Source organism: Pyrus communis, chromosome 6, assembly GCF_963583255.1.
Source record: "Pyrus communis chromosome 6, drPyrComm1.1, whole genome shotgun sequence".
Classification (NCBI taxonomy): domain Eukaryota; kingdom Viridiplantae; phylum Streptophyta; class Magnoliopsida; order Rosales; family Rosaceae; genus Pyrus; species Pyrus communis.
In genome coordinates, this window is record NC_084808.1 from 21,311,190 (window position 1) to 21,332,907 (window position 21,718).

A 21,718-nucleotide genomic window follows, 5' to 3' on the forward strand; every position below is an offset into this window, starting at 1 on the left:
CGTGTCTTCCTTTATACAATCTTTTCACTTTCAATTTTTACCAAATTCAAGGTATGCACAATGTATGAATCTATTGAGTACAGTATAGAGAGATGAAAAGACATATCTTGTCTAATGTGCAGCAAGCTCATTGCATGGAGAGATTTTTCACTATGCTGATGGTATGTCACATACTCTTTGAGGAAAGTTTTTTCTTTTCTTCAAATGTATGATGACATGTGGCGTACCATCCTTTGTTCGAGTACAGTAAAAAATCTCTCCACTGGATGGTCGTACTTCCTTCTTTAATGCAAAATCTCTCCCTAACATTACTCTAATATATAGAAGCTCCTCTTGAAGCAAAAAATATCTCTTTAGCTTTAACAGTTTGTTAATCAATTTCAATTTTATTACCATGGCTTGTTATCCCTTTCAACAAAATGGTTAGATACTTTATCTGCTTTATATTACCGGTTTTCAGATTTCAGAATATTGTTGTATGTCATAGATGCCTGATATATGTTTGCATCAACATTATTTTGTTTCAGGGTTTTCAACATCATATTCAGATTCACCTCCAACTCATTACACTCTAAAAATCAGGTCGTTTTCATTGCTAACCAAAAATTTAGAGGACGAATATGAGTCGGGAGAATTTGAAGCTGGAGGATACAAATGGTAAATCCTTCATTATATCATCTACTAAAGTTTGAGTTTAATATCATCTTCTGCAAACTTATGTTTCACCCTCACTGTCTGACATTGTTCTATGACATTTTCTGTTTTTATAATGCAATTATGTGTTTCGTATTTCATGTTCTGTATAAGCGGGTAAAAAAAATGTTAGCCATACTTATGTTTGCTCTCAGGAAACTAGTGCTCTACCCGAATGGAAACAAGAAGAAAAATGTGGAAGGCCATATCTCTGTTTACTTGGAAATGGTTGGAGCTGAGTCACTTCAGAATGGATGTGAAGTATATGTTGATTTCAGGTTCTTTTTGCTTGATCAGAATAAAGGCATGTTCCTGGTTATTCAAGGTACATTTTACCTACTTCAAAAGTTAATTCTCATCAAGTGGTCATATTTATAGACCGGAAATTTTTCTTGTTTGAAAATTGCAATGCTCCCTGCTCATTTTCTGATCATTATTTTTAACCTTGCTTATTCCATAGATGCCAATAAAAAGGAAAAATGTTTCCATGCGATGATGCTTTATTCGGGATTTGATAAGCTTATCACTCTTACATCGTTTACTAATCCTTCCAATGGATATGTCATTGATGATAATTGTGTGATTGGAGCTGAGGTCTTTGTTTGTAAGGAAAGAAGAGCTGGCAAAGGAGAGTCAATCTCGAAGATCAAGGATGCTGTTAAGTGCAAGCATGTTTGGATGGTTGAGAACTTTTCAAAGTTAGGTACTGAATGCTGCAAATCAGAACCATTCACTGCTGGAGAACGGAAATGGTATCTCTGCGATGCCCTTTTTATTAATACCCTCAATAAGAAAATTTTTAATTTTTAATGCACTGTATAATCTCTTATCACTCATCCTGTTTTACCTGAATGATAACAAAAGGATATGATTTTTGAGTTTCAAACTATATATGCAATTTTAACTACCTAACTTTCGCACTAGATGTGGTTGATCATTGCAAAACTTGTTGAAATTTAGCTTCCCATGTAGGAGTTTGCGCTTTTAATTCAATCCCAAAGATGTGAGGTGAATTGGGTCCCATCCCAAATAACGACAGATATGTAATAAAAAGTCATCATATCCTTCCTAATGTTGCAGGAAGATAATTCTCTATCCCAAGGGAAAAAGCCTTGGAAAGGGTACTCATATTTCTCTTTACTTGGGATTGGATGATCCCGAAAAAATTCCTGGTTCCAAAGTATTTGCGGAGTATTCCCTGCGCATTGTAGATCAAATGCATGCCAGATATGAGTGCTTTAAAGGTAAAGATCCTATTCCAGTGTTTAATTGTATGCATCCTTCATAACATCAGGGTGTATTATGTGTAGTTAACGACTGCGACTGGTTCAGTACCTCAAATCCGAGTTGGGGCTGGTCTAAGTTCATTTCGGTGGACACTTTGAATCAGGCAGGCAACGGGTTTTTGGTGAAGGATGCTTGCATATTGGAGGCAGAGGTCACTGTCCATGGAACTGCAACTGCACTGTAGTTGGCACGTCGTATGTTTTGCTAAAAACCTTGTCACTTTCCATGATGTTGTAAAAGCACCGTCTAGGTGTGGGTATACCATAGTGCTAAGATCCTTGTTCACCAAATGACTTGTGATTGAAGGGTATAATTAATTTTGGCTGAAGTTTGTGATTTTTGCAATTTGGAAGGCTGCTTTTCTTCTTTTTAAGTATGTTATGCGTTAAACATATTGAGCCATGGGCATGCCCATTTTTTAACATTTAACCTCGTCGTGTGAGGTCAGTTAAGACTAATAAATAGGCAACCCTTGTAGATGATCACTGTGTGTTTGGAGCGGACGTCTTTGTTTGTAAAGAATGAAGAACAGGAAATGGAGTGTGTCTATCAATGGTCAAGAATGCATGCATGAGTTTAAAGAAGGTAAAAGATCGGCCTGGTACTCTGAGTGTTTAATTGTATATGATGCCGTATAACATGAGGGTTTATTTTTTCTGTGTAGATGATCACTGGTTTAGTGCCTTTATTCCGGATTGGGGCTGGTCTACGTTCCTTAAACTGGACAAATTCAATCAGGCAAGCAAGGGGTACCTCGTACCGCCGAGGTTTTCCCAAAAAAAAAAAAAAAAAAAAGAAAAAAAAAAAAAAAAGGCAAGCAAGGGGTTTCTGGTGAAGGATACTTGCATAGTGGAGGTAGAGGTCACCGTCCAAGTGATTGCGGAAGCACTATCGTCAGCTTGTATTAGGTTTCGGATATTGTTAAAATGATGTTAATCGACCTATGAATACGATTGAAGATTTGCGTCCATGATGTTGGGGAAAAAAAATTAGAGTACACAACTCTAACACAAGTAAACATATTACTTGTATTAAACACACAAAATATTACAACACATGAACTCTCAAAGACACTCTAGAAGCAATGACACTCACTTTCTAGAGACAAACTCTAGACCACTCACACTCCTCACAAGACTACTCCTAGTTCTCACTCTCACTTGGTTGGTTGCTTCTTCTTGGTCGGTTGGTTACTTGATTAACAATACATATGCATACATATTTATGGGCATGGTTACCGACTTATGCCATCACTAGAGTTTTCTAGTGCATTGATCATGCACACACACTTTTCCACCGACATATGGCTTTGCATAATAGCCACAAAAGTTGCTAGAACTTTCTAGCTTAATGTGCATGCATGCCGACTTAACATGCAGACTAATCTAGTTCATTTGCAGCTGCCCACCGACATTAGCTTGCTAGAATATTCTATCATATTCAAGCATGCACCAGCCATCTTCAATATTATATGCTAGAATCTTCTAGAACAATTTCACGCATGTTTGAACTAGAATAATCTAGTTTCTTTGTACCGACTGATCTTAATGGGTTGGTGTTGATCTTTAACACTCCCCCTCAACACCAGCTTATTCTTTTCTTCTCGCTGAGTCGACGCTTTATCTTGAACACCCATTTGCATGATATGGGTTTCACATCTCTTGGCCTTGCCACTGGATCCCAAATTTGATATTTTTTTTAACGCAATGATCTCTTCTCCTAGCTTTACGCCATTCAGAATTCTGTGATGCTTCTTTACGCATCTCAGCTTCAACTGCTTCTTCTACTATGGTTGCGTTGACGTATTTGGGATTTGGCTTCGATATTCTCGTTGACCTCCTTACTTGTGATCATGGAGTTGATAGTTCAACTTCACTAGGTCTAACTTCTCTTGGTGGTTGATACACACCAGTTTGCCAAGGATTCTTAGGTACTTCTTGCTTGACATTGTCACCATCAAGCAATTCCTCGAGCTCATCTGGACTTGATTGGATTTGGGCAGATTGGTCTCCTATTTTCTCCTGCAACATATCTTCAATCTTTTTCGAGTTAGGCAACACTTCATTTTCTGAGCACCACCAAGAAGTTGCTTCAGCGTCCCATTCTTCATCCATAGCTAGATATGCTACGGCGTCCCAATCATTTTCACTTTTCTTCTTTGAGTTGGCGACGTTACTTTCTACAGGCTTTTTGAACCAAGAATCCTTTGCCATGTGGCCCTTCTTTCCACAATTGTAACACTTACCCTCAAACCTTTTATTATTCTGGGACTAACCACGGTTATTGTGATACTTCGAAGCTTCCCCTGGCTGAGAACTCCCTCCTCCTTGACGACCTTTTGCCTTATCACCATTTGTTTTAGATCCTCCACCAGCATGCTGCTTAAGCTGCCTTTACTTTCGGTGTAGAGTGCTTCCTTCTCACATCTGAAAGAGACCCCTCCCATTTGCTTTGCCAAAACTTCTAGATCGGCAAACAAATTCTCAAACACAACAAGTAATGGTTGGGTCAGCCATCCTTGTATAGAGACAACGAAGCCTCGATATTCGGGTCTTAATCGATGGATAATTATTCTTTTTATCCTGGATTCTACAATGGCAGCACTAGGATCTAATTTAGAAATTTCATGGCAAATAGACTTTACCTTGTGGAAATATTCGACAATCGTCATGTCTCGTTGAGCCACTGATAACAACTCGTTCTTAAGAAGCTGTAGTCTTGTATCGTTCCTCTTTGAAAAGAGTGTAGCGAAGGTGTCCCAAGAATCGTGAGAAGTAAAGTACTTCACAAGATTATTCATTAATCTTGTTCAGCTTATCGAAGCTCTGCTGACACGATGGGAGATCTTCAAGTTGTTGGAGCAATCAAGAAGTTGAACAACAAAAATTACAACACATGGGCGACGTGTATAGAGTCTTACCTACAAGGCCAAGATCTTTTGGATGTCGTCGGTGGTAATGAAGTTATGTAGCTGGAAGAAGACATCAGCGACACTTTGAGGAAGTGGAAGATCAAAGCAGGTAAGGCCATGTTTACCTTAAAAACTACAGTTGAAGATGACATGTTGGAGCACATACGGAAGGCCAAGACACCACACTCGCTCACTTTCTAGAGACAAACTCTAGACCACTCACACTCCTCACAAGATTACTTTTAGTTCTCACTTTCACTTGGTTGGTTGCTTCTTCTTGGTTGGTTGGTTACTTGATTAACAACACACATGCATACATATTTATAGGCATGGTTGCTGACTTATGCCATCACTAGAGTTTTCTAGTGCATTGATCATGCACACACACTTTTCCACCGACATATGGCTTTGCATAATAGCCACAAAAGTTGCTAGAACTTTCTAGCTTAATGTGCATGTATTCCGACTTAACATGCAGACTTGAACTAGAAAAATCTAGTTCATTTGCAACTACGCACCGACATTAGCTTGCTAGAATATTCTAGCATATTCAAGCATGCACCAGTCATAATATTATATGCTAGAATCTTCTAGAACAATTTCATGCATGTTTGAACTAGAATAATCTAGTTCCTTTGTACCGACTGATTTTAATGGGCCCGTGTTGATCTTTAACACATGATATTACTAAAAGTGGCGTTCTATAGACCCTAAAGCTGCGGTCCTTTCCCACCAAATGACTTGTGATTGAAGTGCATTTTGACGGGACCTATTTTCTTCAATAATTTGTCATGTGAGAAATATGTCGAGTCTTGACCAATAAATTTCAAGTAGCATCAGTTGTGTTTAGCTAAAAACTTTGTTTGGCTAGTCTAATCTTAACTTGTTTGACAATGCTAAACCGTGGACATTTTTCTTTTTGATAAGATAAAAAATTGCAGAATATATGTTTGGAAGCACCCACAAGCAGGTGATGGATACCTTTTCAATGAAACAAAGGCAACCCTTTTGAAGCAAAGCATAACAGTTCAATCTTTAAAAGGTTTCAAGTTAACACCTCTAATTTTTCCTTAATAAAAGCGGGAAATTTATTCTGCAATTGAAAAACCGGTTGAATTCTTTGTAATCGAATCATCAGAAAATTAAGTTTATTGACATGACCAGTCTTAATGTAACAACCTATCCCCAGGTATTAAGTTTTTTTTTTTGTTTTTTTTTTTTTTTTTAATTATAATTTTAAAGCTTGAATTTACGAAAATGCTCTTCGAGGCAAAAGTGTTGACTTTTGTTGACCGCCTTGTCGTGTCATGTAAGATTCGTTTCCTTAGCGTATCCTTGTAGTACTTAGCGTTATGAACGCGTGAGCGCAAACATAAGGTAATTTGGAGTTATAATGAAGAAGTTATAAACGAACAACTACAAGGGCAAAATGGTCATTCAATTATTAATCTGGAAGGCTCCAGATTTGTTGGAGCATTGATTTGGGGTGCCACATGTGTGGCTGTGATTGGACAAGGAAGAAGGAAATGAGAGAAATGAGGGAAACGAGGGAAGGGAGGAACCAGCCAAAACCGGACCCTCTTCGACTCGCCGACTCGACCCAGCCGTATCTCTCTACTCCGACCACTGTTAACGACAGGACCGGTACCATCTTGTTCCTCACTTTAAACCCAGTCAAACCCTTACCTTTAATTCCACCTTTTGATCACCATATCTGAAGATTTGAGCATGAAAAACTCGATGCTCTCTGTGAACCCTAGAACAATGACCAGCCTTTTCGGCATCGATCACAGTGGCGTACCACCAGGGATTGGTAGCCTTCCCCCTCATGAGTTAGAATCGAGGTATTCGATCCCGACGTCAAGGCACTTCGCATAGGTATCTTTGAGTCTTTTCAGAATAAAACCCTCTCATTTGTTCGTACCATTTGACACACCCGACCCTGATATCCTCCAAACACCAGGGTAGGCACGTGTTGGCTGACACCTGAAGGTGACGAAGCCATACTAACATGCATGAGAAGTAACTATTGATGAAAATTTCTTCCTCCTTGTTCTTGGACAAAATTGCACCTACAAAACAAATAACACCTTAGGTTAAGGCCAATAGCCTCACGCCCACAATGAATGGCTGGAGGGATTTGGCCGAAGAACCTTCGATGCCAAAGTTAGAATTTTGAGGAAAAAGTGTTTGGAGAATTTTGAGTATTTAGCAAGAGTGTAGACCTAGGTTTTTAGAGAAAAATAGAGTAGAATATATAGGGCATGGCGGGCCTCTTTGGGGGAGAAGGTGGCCGGGCCTTTGTGGTGTTTTTGAGTGTATTTTGTAGTTATTGGTAATTTAATTAGCCATTAATAGATTAATTACGTAATAAATCTATAATTACCTAATTGACATAATTTAAAAGGAATGTTTTGGGGGGTTACCTTGTGGAGAAGATGGATGAAATAGGTTTTGAATAAATACCTATTTTGGGCATTTTTGACTTGATTATGGGATGATTGTCCACTGCTCGTGTGTGGGAATTCCGGTGCTCCTCAAAGGTAATTTTGTTCTTTCTGCCTAAAAATCCACGTGTCGTCTCTTGATTATTTTTGTCTCCACAGTAACGAACATAAATAAAACTTATAAATTTAAATACAATGATTATGCATTTGTGGAACATGTTCAGAGCATACAACTAAACCGAGACACTAGAAGGGAACAATATAAAATTGAATGAATAAAGGAATGGGTCCTTCACCGAGAGGACTCGAAGTTGCCGATGCAGAAGTGCCTTGACGCAGGGATTGTACGTCTCGATTCTAAGTCCTGAAGGGGGCGCAAAACAAAACATGAGTGGACCAAGTTGATATATAAGTAGTACTAAAACAGTTATTCAACAACGTACTAACCCCCAAAGTTTATGAAAACTCATATAGTATAATATGTAATAGTTTTTTTTGAAAACCCTAGCATGCCATAAAACTTCATAAAACATATATCATATATAGTGTTTAATAATGTTATCATAATCCGCCAAAGTCACAAACCCATACCCAGCCGTAGCCATATATAAGTATCTCCTGGCCAAAGCCAAACATAAGTATCTTTCGCCCGTAGGCACATATAAGCACAGAAAATCATAAACATAATATTTCCAAAATATATCTCATTGGAGCTCATTAGCTCAAATATCATATCATAAATCTTAATAACAGTTACTTGATAAAGCATGATATTTCATAAAGCGTAAGTCCAATTTACTCATAAACATTTTATGAAAACGTAGCCATAAAATCATGCTTTCATGTATGCATTTCTAATAGTAAAATCATGCATTTTAGAAGGGGTCCACTCCCAAATATTTCACCGTCGAAGAGCCGTGCGAACTAGCGAAGATGGAAATGCCATAAACAATTGCACCTAAGCACATAAAGGTACCAATTAATAAAGCTCTATCATAATGATTGAATTTTGGGAAATGGAAGTCATAAACAGATTCAGGACGTCGAAAAACATAAGGAGGACCTCGGGTACCCCCATGTGCTGCCACACGTGCCGATTTGAGTCGTCAGAAAGTTGGTCGGAAAAGTCTCTGGCGCAGCCGTGGACGGCGGCGGAGCACAGTATCTCCGGTGAAGGTGTGTGTGCTTCACACACCGACCAAGATGGGGGGCCACACGTAGGTCTGTGCACCGATTGGGATATGGGCTCCGACCGTTTGGGTCTGGGGTTCTGGGCTTGGGCCTGGTTCTCAGTTGGGCTTAGGTTTAGTTTTGGGCTGGGTTAACAAATGGGTCTGGACCTGGGTTCCTTGGGCCAAAGGCCTAGGTTTGCACGGCCCAAAGGCCTGGGTTTAATGGGTCTGGGCTTGGCCTAAAAAGGTTTTGGGTTTTGGGTTACCGGGTCGGGTTAACTCAGTTTCAGACTGGTTTCGATGAAAAAGGAGGTTGGAGCTTCCCGAGTTTTGTTCAACTCCGATTCTCCACCTTAACCTACGCTCTACCGACCAAATTGAAGACCACCAAAAGTAGTTTATGAATATACCTTTTGTTTCCCAAATGGTGGTCGGAGTTGGCCAGGAATGTCGTCTGAAACCCACATCTCACGCTGGGAACATGTGTTTGGTTTCCTTCCCACGTCAAGAAGTCAAGAGGTTTGCCGGGGGGAAGGGGGTGGTGATGGTGGTGTCGTCGCTGTCGTGGTGTGAGTGGGTGTGTGTGTGTTGGTCCTCGGGGGAGAAATGTGGGTATGTGGGTGTGTGTTTAGGTCGCTAGAGGGGAGAGCACAGAGAGAGAGAGTTTCGGAGGAGATGAGAGAAAAAGAGAAAAGTGAGGGAGAGAAAGAAAGAAAGAGAAAGAGCTGAGTTGCTTTTGGCCAAGGGAACAAAATCAGGGGTGGGCCCCCTTGGACACACCATTTAAGACCAAAAAGTAATATTTCAAACAAATATCCCAAGTGAAATTACCAATTTACTTTTTTAATTCGCCAAAACCGGACGGGTTGTTACAATCTACCCCTGTTAAGAAAATTTCATCCCGAAATTTGAAATAACTTGCTATATAAAAATATTCAAAGATAGGCAGAAATATATATATATATATATATATATATGTGAAGAAGAAATCAAGTCAGAGCGGTTGCATGAAAGGGAAAATGCCATATCATCGCAAGCAGGTTGCAATGGCTCATCTTTGATGCCTCTAGGCTTATACCTTCTTCCCCCATCAGTATATAAGTAGCATATACTTTATAAAGATATAAATTTGAAAATATATAATAACGTAAGGTCGAAAGTATGCACATAATGTACGATAATGTCAAAATAGATATGTAATAACATAGAGGTCGAAAACTCGTGCTGAACTTAAAACTGAAAACGGAAAAGACTTCCCCCAAAACATTTGTAACGTCAGAACACACATATATAACTATAATAAGGCAAGTTAAAATACTTGTGCTGAAAATCCAAACCAAAAATGAAAATGGCATTGTCAAAGCATTAGTCATGTCACATACTTCAAGAATAAATGTGTCTTGAGTCGAGTCCTAATCATAGCTAGCTAATAGCTTCCGCTGTCGATGGCCGACTTGCCCACTTGCTTAGCGAACCCAACAATTAAGCCATCGATATTACAGTCTGCAACCTGTAATGCCGATAACTCATCGTTGTCTTGGTAAGCAAATGAGAAGTTTCTGAAGTTGTCAAAACGCTATTGTGCTTCTCAATATGAAACGTGCCTAGATCGACTGATTCATGCCTTAATTCTACTACCGCACTACTCCAAAGCGTACCAATTAGAGATGCCAGAAATGCTTCGACATCCACGCGTATTCGAACAATAAGGTCCTGGAATGAAGTAGTCGAAAGATACGTAGAGGTGAACATATATCGTAAACACGTTTTTCGTGACTAACTGCGATCATCACTTTCTTGGTCGAGAAGTACAAGATTCGAAACCTATATTAGAAGAACAATCACTCAGACTACTTCCTTCGAATAACGACTGACACTTCACACCATTCACAGAAACTGGCTCACAATTGCCAGACTCGGAACCCAAGATTGAATTTAATCTCAATATATGTATATAAAAGGTGTGTTAGGGTTGGATGGAAGATACCTTTAAAATATTTGGGCAATGAACTTATATATATATCGTTGGGAAATAACTACTAGAGTACGATATGATGCCTATGAATTGTAGCAAGATAATATGAGGTGACTATTCATTTTTGCGTGAAGATAGTGATTGGTGATGTAATCTGCTGACCACCCGTACTACTACCTTCACCAATCCCTTACTAAAAGGCGGCTCCAACCTCAAGGCCACTAAAAACTCTTCTTGATAAGTCTGGTAGGTTTGCGATAAGGTTATTCTCCAAATATTCCTGCTAGCATTGGTATGAAACTGGGCGCATGCATTCGCCGAGTTGATCTATCGTGAATTCCTCACTGATTGAGCAAGAAGCCACGTTGAGAAGGCTAAAAGAACACTCTAGGATTTGAGGGTCAAAGCAAGTCCATTAAATCTAAAGTACAAGATATCTGGATTTGAATATACAACTTTGATGCTTGAGTTCATACAAGTACCTAGCTTGATTAGGTAGTAATAACTCGAAATGGTCGAACCTGAAAATTAGCTAACTCAGTTTCCTGATGATCCATAGTCATGTGCAAAATATCCAAAAGTTCTATACAAGGGGGAAATGTAACTGATTGAAGAATATTCGGGTATTAGTGTGTCTTTCTACTGAGGTGTTCAACAACTATGCTTGCACAATCGGGGTGGTACACGATGGTGCAGTCGTAGACATTTATATACTCTATCAATCACCGTCGCCAGAGACTTCTACACTGAAAGGTCGAAATTCTTACAAAAGGAGAACCTCTGCCAAATCTTTGAAGACTAATACGCTGCCAAAGCTCTATTCGAAGAACGCGCAACCAAAGCCGAAGCTTTCTTTCGACCATAACCGAAGCATTCCTTTGAAGAATCAACAAGCACTTGTGCCGATTCCTTCGGGACTTTGTTGCAAGCTCAAAACTTGTAACGACGTTCGATTCAAGATCAAGTCGTCAAGACCCTTGAATCAACGAAGTTCTACATCAACTCTACCTTTGCCGCAACTTTGAGGTGAAGACTATCCAAGCATCATTTCAAGCTTAAAACTTGAAGCAGTTATTCAATTGTTCGTCCAAGATCAAGTCATCACGACCCTTGGATCAACAACCTATGCATCTGCATCAAATTTGAAGACTGAATCAGAGGAAAATTGTAAACAGAGATTGTAACCTACAAATTCATCAATACAAATCTACCTTGTACACGTGTTCTTGTTTCATTCGTTATAGAATTTTCATGTTTACAAACCCATCCACTCCGACGAGTTCGACTTTACCTAAGCCACCGCAGATAAGTTCAACGTCATACCTTACATCTTTCTCCTAATCCTCGTCGTCCCATCCCTCGAGCGACAGTATCAGCCACATTCTGCCAGTGGATGGTCGTGTGGTTTTCGCGTTAAAGGGCGACGATCTCGTCGTGGGACTAGCATGAAAGAGGGAGGCGGTGGGAGAAAGGTGGGGGTTCATATGGGTTTACTTAGATTGGGTTAGCCTGGGTTGCTGGGTTTGTGGTGGATGAGGAGGAGGTTACAGAGGGAAGGTAGAAGAGAGGGAGGCTACAAGAGAGAGATGGTAGATAGTGAAATTAAAGAAAAAGATAAAGGGTATTGTTGTCTAAAAAGTTATCATTTTGTGTTTCATGGGATGGAACAAGTTGTTTTAGGATGAAGGGTGGCACAAAAAATTGACTAAAATCCGTTCCAAGAGACAGTGCGTCCCAAGCAAATTGGCGCACCAAACGTGGGATGACTGTGTCCTGTCCCATTGCATTTCATCCCATCCTACGTACCAAATGGTACCTTAGTGAACGCGAATCCTTTTCAATCCCATTAAACTTAGTCCCACTATGTAACAAATACAGAATTAACTGATAAGTAGTCTAGTTTAGTCCAGTGAAGGTTAATGAAGCCAACCAAACGCACCCTTAGGGACTAAAGATGCATAAGTTGCCTTTTTTTGTTTTTTACCCTACAAATTCCAACAATTGAGTCTTTGAAGGCCGAATTACTGGACAATGAGCGAAAGACAAAGGGAGAAATTCAAAAAGAAAATGTTAAAGCAAAAAAGAAAAAAGTTGAAGTTGACTTCCAATACTCCCCTCAAGCTGGATGAAGGAGATTGACCGATTGGGTTGTGGGTAGGGCCTTGGTGAAAACATCCCCAAGCTGATCATGGTTGTGAGGATAATGAGTTTGAAAAATTTGGGATTGAACTTTCTCTTGAATGTAATGGCAATTGATTTCGATATGCTTAGAGCATCTCCAAGGGGATGTTAAATTCAAAACATCACATTTAAATTTGATGGCTTATGTGGCAATTTGACATCTTCATTTATTTTAATATCCAACTGGTATGTTTCTTTATTATTAATTTAGACTTGATATACTAAAAATTGGGTGAAAAGAAGTTAAAATTCACTCTAATAATAAGAAAAAAAATAATAGAAATTTTATGTGGGCCCTAGTATGAAACCAAGGAAATGGAAGAAATTGACGCCTATTCTCCTTTGCTGCCAATTTTGATTGTCACAGAAGAGGGATATAGGTTGGCTATTAGGAAACCCCAAATCAGAAAGAAGTCATTTTAACCATATGAGCTCACAGGAAGATGACGCCTTACCTTATACTCAACTTCAATGCTCGAACGAGCAAATTACGTTTTGTTTTTTGCTGTTATGCGACTAAGTTTCCTCCAACAGATGTATGATAGCTAGTGGTTAATTTTCGGTCAATAGCATTTCCTGCCCAATTTGCATCATGTGTACCCCATAATTTGAATGTTGTCATTTTTGTTCAACAGAATACCATGAACAACTGACCATTTGGCTTTCCCTTCATGATAAGGAGATTTTGAGTTTCAACTCCTGCTAGGCAATCTGTTGATGATGTATCGGGTAGTAAGAACTCCTTGAGACCAAAGTCTTTTAGGCACATTCATTTGAAACACCAAGGCTTGGGTTTTTTCAAGCAAGTCTTTATTCTTCCTCTCAGCTACATCATTTTGTGTGGTGTACCTACACAACTTGTTTGATGTATGATGCCATGTGTGCTCAAATAGTCAATCATAATTTTTGTAGTGTATTCAGTGCCATTGTCTAATCTTAATATTCATTAGATGAGAATTGATTCATGATGTTCTTAGACTGGATTTAGGCTGACTTGACAGACCTTTGGAATTGTAATATCCTTTGACAAGTAATACAATCTATTCAAGTAGAACCCTCATGTTCGGGCAAGAAATCTTGCTGGGAGGGGTTCCTGGCTCGAGCACACAGCTCCTAGAGGAGTTGGCACTTTGGTTGATTGTCGGGCTCCGGCTTGCCTCGATGCTATAAGAGGAGGACAAAGTTAGTTCTGAAAGGTGCCTTTGTAGGGCCTTAGGTGTAGGCCTTGAGGCTCACAATAAAAAATAACTAAGTGCTTAGGCATGCCACTACTATCTCAATATGGCAGATGTAGAACAAGTGTGTTTAAGTTGACTACTTGCGCCCCAAGTTATTCTGACTTCTTGTTATCAAAGGATTGTCGTAGATGGGTTAAGTCTACATCAAGTTCTTTTCTATGCCTTGAGATCAATGACTTTTTGTTGGTTATCCTGTATGCTTAAAGGGTGGAGGTCCAGATATGATTAAGTTATCAGTTTAATTTACATTTAGTTTTCTTATGATAGTAAAACCACTAAGTGAACCAGATATGAGAACTGATGGAACTTTGGTTCATCAAAGACTGGAACTGACTTGAATATATATTGGGGAATACATCATAACACCATATCTATTAACTTAAAGACAAAACAAAGAGAGTCGGGCAAGATTTCACCTTGTCGGGCAAGGTTTAAACATCTTGCGGTCTATTCTCTTTCTAGTTACAGGGGTTGAATACTAAAGCAGGATGAGTGGTGAACAAGTTTACACAAGAGAATCGATACTACAACATTTAGAAAAGGTAGCAGAGCTTTTACACTAGACAAAATATGTCTTTGTAAGGGGAGTTTAAGGCTAAAAGGGTACAAAATCTGGACAAATCACAGCTTTCTGGGTATTTGCTTAATTGAGAGGCAAGTTGTATGTTTATTTGTTTGTTTGATTGGTTGAGTGTCTTTATCTCTGGGCCCTCTTCCTCCTTTTATAGGCGAATTAACTCGATTGTACTGTTTTTGCTCTTACCCGAAAGCAACTAAAGGGTAGTGAGTCATCAGCATTTTACATGTTCTGCCATTTAGAAAGTGCTTTTGGGCAGAGAGTAGGTGGATTTCCATCAGTTGTCACTTCTCTTGTAAGCACCTAACCTTTGCATTAAATGGGGAGCCGTCATATTGTCTCGAGATGGGTATCTGGGCTTGACTCTGGGCCTCGGCAAAATCTCTTTTATTGAGCTCTTTTTGGGCTTTCTTCCCTTGAAGTCCAAAGTTAAATATTAACCTAAACAATGCCCCCTTTAATCATTTTTAAGCTTGCAAACTGAGGCGCTAATAATGATTGAATAGCCGCTTCTCAGTAACCACCATTGCACGCTTTTACTCGGAACTTATGCCGTTTTAATGCAACCGTTTGTGAACTGGACCCTTTGCACTAACCCATGAATTCCAACCGTCACTTGATCCTTCGCTATAAAACTCCCTTCAATTCCATTCTTTGGCTAAATACTTTAACCAATTCAAGTCCTTCTGAATTATCAAAATTTTCCTAGAATCTCTTAGAGCCCTTAGACGTTTTCAGACCCTTCTAATTCCAACTTTTCTTCCCATCTTCTTCTCAAAGGTACCAAAGATGCATGAATCCAATTTTCCTTTGAGACTGGTGAAAGGATTTCCACCATGCCTCACATTCTCAATGGCTTTCATCATCTTCGGGCAGGTCTTTATACTGGGTTTTCCTTCAAAGAGGGAGGAGTGCATCCCTTGGAACCTGCATGAACTTTTCATGTCTCAATTGCTGTTGGAGATAACATGCCTAAGGAAAAATCAGTTATTATAATATCTTAAAAAAAGCGCATTACTCCCCGCTTCTGTTTCAGGACCTTTATGGCATTGAGGAGTAACCGAGCAGCCTTAATCACACCGTCAGATTCCACTTGTGCTAATATTCACAAGCCCAGACTTCTATATAGCTTCTGATTTCTTGATCATTTCAGCATCATAGGTGTATGCTTCGGGATTAACTACCACAACTTTATTGGCCAGACAACTTGGTCGGGTTTACGGGCGAAGGCGCAGAAGATTCAAAGGAGTTGAGATAGCAAATGGAAGTTGGATATGCTGAAAACATATTTAGCCAATAGTAACAATCTTTTAGGAGGAGTCGGGCAAAATGTAGACCCACTTCTTTAGGATAACTGCCTTAGTTAGGGATGTAAAACCATTGAACTAAATCTGATGTAACTTCCAGCATTTGCTGAAATGAACAAGATTTCTTTTAAATTACTTTGTCTTGCATTTTCTTGAGATCCATATATGATAAGCACGAAACTTCCTTTAGATTTCTAGCGATGCTTGTACTTCTTCTTCTATGTAACAATCCTTAACATCCCACAAGGTTGGGTGATACTTCTTCAAGAATTTAACATTGATTGGATGCTTTTGTAAGCCCCATTCCATATCTACTAAGTAATATCCACCCTTGCCCAATACGTGGTTAACCATGAAATGACTGTCCTAAGTCGGGCTCTATTTTCCAAGGCCTCTGATTTGAGCTCCTAAAGGGAGAATTGCATTCCATACTAATTCTCCTTCTTTAAAGTTCTTCAACTTCACCTTTTTGTTGTATGCTCGGGCAACAGCTTTGTTTCCTTCTTCAATTTTATCTAATGCTTTAATTCGGGCTATATCAAGGTCTTCAATTCCTTGACACATAGCCTGAAGGTATTCTTGACTGTGTAGCCCAAATTGATTTTGAATTCTGACCGAACTCACATTAATTTCCATGGAGATCACAACATCTTGCCTAAAAGTTAGAGCATGAGGAGTAGTTCCAGTTGTTGCCCTTTTAGAAGTACTATATGCCCACAAAGTATTTCCCAACTTCTTATGCCATTTCTCTAGATTATCGACTACCATTCTTTTAACAATGTTTACCAAGATCTTGTTGCTGGCTTCTGCTTGACCATTTGATTGGGGGTAATAAGGACTAGACTGAACCATCTTCATCTTGAACTTATGATGCGTTATTTATATGCACACAAACTAAACCCTATTTGTGACAATTGTAGTAATGATGTAAGTAGGGATCGTTCTAACCGGGGATTAACTAGGGGTGCTAATCTATTTTGAAATGACTTGAAAACACAAAAACTAAATGTAAATACTCTTAACAAGACTACTATGACTCAGAATGGCTTTGAAAAACTCAAACTGCCTAAAACAATCAAACTGACTCAAATAGAAACTAGAACTTGATTTAGACGAATTTGAAACTGTTTATGACTCCAAAAGCTTAAAGATACAAAAATAAAACAAACACGAATGATTAAGACTCAACGAATTATGGGGGAAATGTGTTTGGACGATATTAAATTAAATGGACAGAATATAATTAAAGGCAAATGAATGTGATGAAAATATGGATGATGGAATAGCTAAGGGGTTCTTCTCCACACATGTTACACTTGCATACAAGATTGATTTTCGGTTGGTCTTTCGATAAATTATGAAACTCAATGCTCCAAGTTAATTAGGTCCGTTTAAATTAACTTTCAGATTTCCCTAAATTCGTTGGATTGAATGGAATACGCATTACAACCAAATTATTCTTAATCAAAGTCCCTAACTATGGAATACACATGATAGAGACATTCAACAAAGATCATTAAGTTCAATGAAAATTATAAGTGTTGACGAGGCATTCGTTACTATGGAATACGCATGAAACTTATGCCAAGAATTCGTTTAACGCGATTGTTTATAAGCAACCTCCACTACTTGTGAATATAAGTTCATAACGATTAGGTGAAACTCACTTATATTCTAGCGTCATATTCATGCATGAAAATTAAGCTTGCAATCTCAATGAACATACATAAATAAGTTATCAATCAAACAGTTAAACGAATTGAATCCACAACTTATGAAATTCCAACCAAAAGTAATCAATTCAAATTGTAAGCATAAACATGTATTTTGAATCACCCCCTAGCTAAAGGGGGGTTTAGTTCCTCATAACCTTGAAATCAAAGAAACAACTAAACATTCCAACAACTCAAACTTGAATTGTATGAACGTTTAGGCACTCTTCTCTTCCATTACAAAACAAAGAAAATTGAATTCAAACATTGAAATCAAAGAAACACCTAAACATTCCAACAACTCAAACTTGAATTGTATGAACGTTTAGGCACTCTTCTCTTCCTCGTTGTTGTGGCACAAGGTCTAAGGTGAGCTTTGGGGATTATGTGAAGTGTTTTGGAGGGATGGGAAGTGGTTGGATAGTGGCTGAAATGGAGGATAAAAACTGCACAGATTGGAAGGATATGCACGGCATTGGATTTGTATTTGTGTGGTGTGTTGTGTTGTGAATGAGATGGGAATATCATTTGCACGGCAAAGAGGGATTTGTGGTGAAATGGATGAATGATTAAGAGTGCATGTGGGTGATTTGAATGAATGCAAAGTGAATGAATAATGAAATGGGAAAGCATGACCAAGGTGGAAATGCATGTGAAATGTTGGAAAGGGATTGGGAATGCACGGCTTTGGGGAAAGAATGAGTGGATGTGCAAATGTGTTTTAATTAATGAAAGTGTTTGGAGAATGAATGCAATGATGAAGAGTGAATAAAGAATGCATGTAGGGTTAGCTAGGTTGGCTTTGTTTGGGTGCATGTGTGTTAATAGTGGTTTTGCATGTGAATTGATGGATTGTTTTTGATGGAATGGATGGTTCTTTGCATGGCTATAAGGGAGAGAATAAGAGAGAATGGGCTAGGCCCTTTGTTTTATGTCCAAAGTGAATACAAGGCCTTCAAATTCGTCCATCCTCTTGGCTCCATGGATAAGCTATCCAATCCATGCCCAAAAATGCTCCAAATGGCCTCAAAATGCACTTTCTTGCTCCCTAGGCCCTTAGAACCTGAAAACACACAAAAGAAGCATAAAGGACTAAAATAACGAGAGAAACATAACGTAAATGCACGAGAACAAGCCATTTAAGTCGCACGAATATGCTCCTATCAACTTACTGGCAAACTCTTCTACTTCTTTTGAAATAAAAGATGGCCCGTGGTCTGTGACAATTGTCTTGGGCACCCTAAATCTATGTAAGATCTTGGTTTCAATGAATTTCTTGACTGCAGTTGAAGTGATAGTCTTTACTGCTGACGCTTCTACCCACTTGGTAAAGTAATTCGTTGCCACGATTATAAACGTGTGTCCTTTGCTAGAAGATGGGTGAATTTGCTCGATGAAGTCCATTGCCCATCCTCTGAAGGGCCAAGGCTTGACTATGGGGTTTAAGGGCACTGAGGGCACATGTTGGAGATGTCCATGTCTTTGGCATTCTTCACACCCTTGGGCATAAGCTGTGCAATCTTTCTCTATTTCAGGCCAGAAATAACCGTATCTTCTAAGTAGCCACCTCATCCTGATTCCTGCTTGATATGCTCCATAGATCCCTTCATGTAGTTCAACCATTACTCTCATTGATTCTTCTTGGCCCAAGCATTTTAACATTAGTCTATTTGGGGTATTTGTTAGTAGATTTCTCCCCATAAAACGTACTTAGTTGTTTGTTGTTTATTCTTCTTACTTGTGGGGAATGATGGATCTTTTAAATATCGAAGAACATATGTCCTCCAATCTTCAATCTCTACATCCTCAGTCATCACATCTAGGTTGAATCCCCTTTCTAGGATAGAAGGGAGTTTTCTTCTCTGAACCTCTATGTTCCCTTCAAACTTCCTTTCCTTGATCTGTACTTCATAGGCCAATTGTGCCATCTCATTGGCAATTATGTTTAATTCTCTAGGGATGTAGCTGGCTGATATTTCAATGCCCCAATAACTTAACAATTGAGCGGCCACTATGTAATAACCGGCCATGGTGATGTGTCTGCACTTGTACTCTCCGTTCAACTGATTGATCACTAATTCTGAATCACCAAATACCTTAACTTTAGCTGCCCCTAACTCTATTAAGATCTCTAGGACAATTATCAATGCCTCATATTTTGCCCGATTATTGGTAGTTTTATGATAATCTAGGAGGAATGAATAACAATGATGAGTTCCTCTAGGATCGATAATGGCAATCCCCGCTTCCGTAGTATTTTAGGTACAAGATCCATCAAAATATAGCCTCCATGGAGTAATCCAAAGGCTGGATATCCTCTTTACTTCCTGTTGAATCCATTTTTATCACGTCAATGATGTGGATATGGCAAGGCAACATGTAATGCCTTAGCTTGCAAGCAGTAAAGTATAAAGCCAAAAATAATTTTTCCCCTAGAGTATATCTTGTCTTTACCTTAGTAAGGATTCTACTGAGGTAATATATGGCTTGTTCCTTTCCACTTTCATTGTTTTGGGCTAGCAAGCTTCCAATTGACCTATCTGAGGCAGAGATATAAAGCTTCAACGACTTCCCTCTCTGAGGTGGCATGAGCACTGGTGGAGAGGCTAAGTAAGCCTTTATGTTGTCGAAAGCCTCTTGGTGTGGTGGGCCCTATCCAAACTCTTCTTTGTTTTTTAGTCTCAGCAGAGGAGTTAGCGGCTGAATCTTGCCCGCTAAATTAGCAATGAATCTCCTCAAGAAGTTGATTTTTCCCAATAGTCTTTGTAGTTGTACCTTATTGGTGGGGGGATGTGACTCCATTATTGCCCAAGCTTTGTTATTGTTGACCTCCACTCCTCTTTGATGAACAAGCAATCCCAAGAAGTTGCCCGATCTTACCCCAAACGCACACTTCTTTGGATTCATTTTTAGCTTATGGATCCTCATTCTTGTTAAGGCTTGCCTGAGGTCCATCAAATGCTGCTATTCAGTTTTGGATTTTACCATGATGTCATCAATATATACTTCCATGGTATGGCCGATTAAGTCATGCAAAATGGCGTTCATTACTCTTTGATAGGTTACACATGCATTTTTGAGCCCGAATGGCATTAACAAATATTCATATGCTCCGACATAACCTGGACATCTGAAAGCTGTTTTATGTATATCTTCTTTAGCCATTTTTATCTGATTGTATCCAACATTCCCATTTATAAAAGATAGAACTTTGTGTTTGGCAATTGCATTTATGGATAGGTCCGCCATGGGCATGGGGTACTCGTTTTTAGGCGTGGCTCCATTAATGTTTCTATAGTCAACACAACATCTAACTGCTTTAGTTATAGCTTTTAAAACAGGTACAATGTTGGCCAACCACTCAACATATTTGATAGGCCTAATAAATCCGGCCTTCACCGGTCTTTCGATCTCTTATTTGACCTTTTCTTCAATTTCTTTTGACATCCTCCGTGGTGCTTGCTTGACAAGTTTAAACCCCTTCTTAATAGGCATCCTATGTTCTACCGAGGTTGGATCTAAACCTGGCATCTCGATGTAATGCCAAGCAAAACAATCTTTAAATTCATGCAGAAGATCAACAATCCTTGCCCGATCCTTGGTTTCTAGTAAACCACTGATCTGTATAGGTCTTGGATCCTCCTTAGTTCCCAAATCATTGGTCTCCAAGGGGTCTTGCACTTCTGGGGTTGGTTTGTCCGGTTCTGCACACAAGAACTCAACTAGTTCTGGATTCTTGAGTAAATCCCCTGGTCCATCTAAGTCATATATACACTCAGCCATTTGGATGGTTGTTTCTAACTCTTCCCCAAAAGATTCTTCTTTATTTACTTGGCTGCTTGAAGCCTCTCCACTCCATTTTTCTTCTTTTTTGGTTGAGTTCTCTTTCACTTGTTTTTTCTCTCTCCCATACACCAACAATCTTTTTATTAAAGACCTAACTGCAACCACTTAGTCCTTCATTTTTTTGTTCTGACATTAATAGTGTTAGGGAGTTAGGATGATATAGGGTCGATCACATTCTTCCCTTGTAAAAGATAAGCCTTGCTCTAGAAGCTTTTAGGCCGTCACCTTAGTTGGGCGGCCGTTCTTATCAGCTCCTGAACATTGAAGAATCCTAACACTAGGGTGGTAGAAGTTGGCTTCCGCGATGTTAGCTATAGGGAGGAATGGCCGTGATTCGGCCTCTACCATTTCCCAGAACCCAGGTCCTGTTTA

The 21,718-nt window shown here is 39.2% G+C and overlaps 2 protein-coding genes across 2 annotated transcripts; one reads left to right on the top strand and one right to left on the bottom strand.

Moving 5' to 3' along the window:
• Window positions 1-134: 134 nt before the first annotated feature.
• On the top strand, window positions 135-2,645 carry LOC137738148 (uncharacterized). Its single transcript, XM_068477779.1, has 6 exons — window positions 135-422; window positions 528-657; window positions 849-1,018; window positions 1,154-1,445; window positions 1,774-1,937; window positions 2,004-2,645. The coding sequence occupies exons 1-6, from the start codon at window positions 395-397 to the stop codon at window positions 2,162-2,164; spliced, it is 945 nt and encodes a 314-aa protein (XP_068333880.1). The 5' UTR covers window positions 135-394; the 3' UTR covers window positions 2,165-2,645.
• A 13,521-nt stretch (window positions 2,646-16,166) lies between these two features.
• LOC137736223 (uncharacterized) lies at window positions 16,167-16,640 on the bottom strand. The gene has a single exon (XM_068475536.1). The coding sequence runs from the start codon at window positions 16,638-16,640 to the stop codon at window positions 16,167-16,169; it is 474 nt and encodes a 157-aa protein (XP_068331637.1).
• Window positions 16,641-21,718: the final 5,078 nt, after the last annotated feature.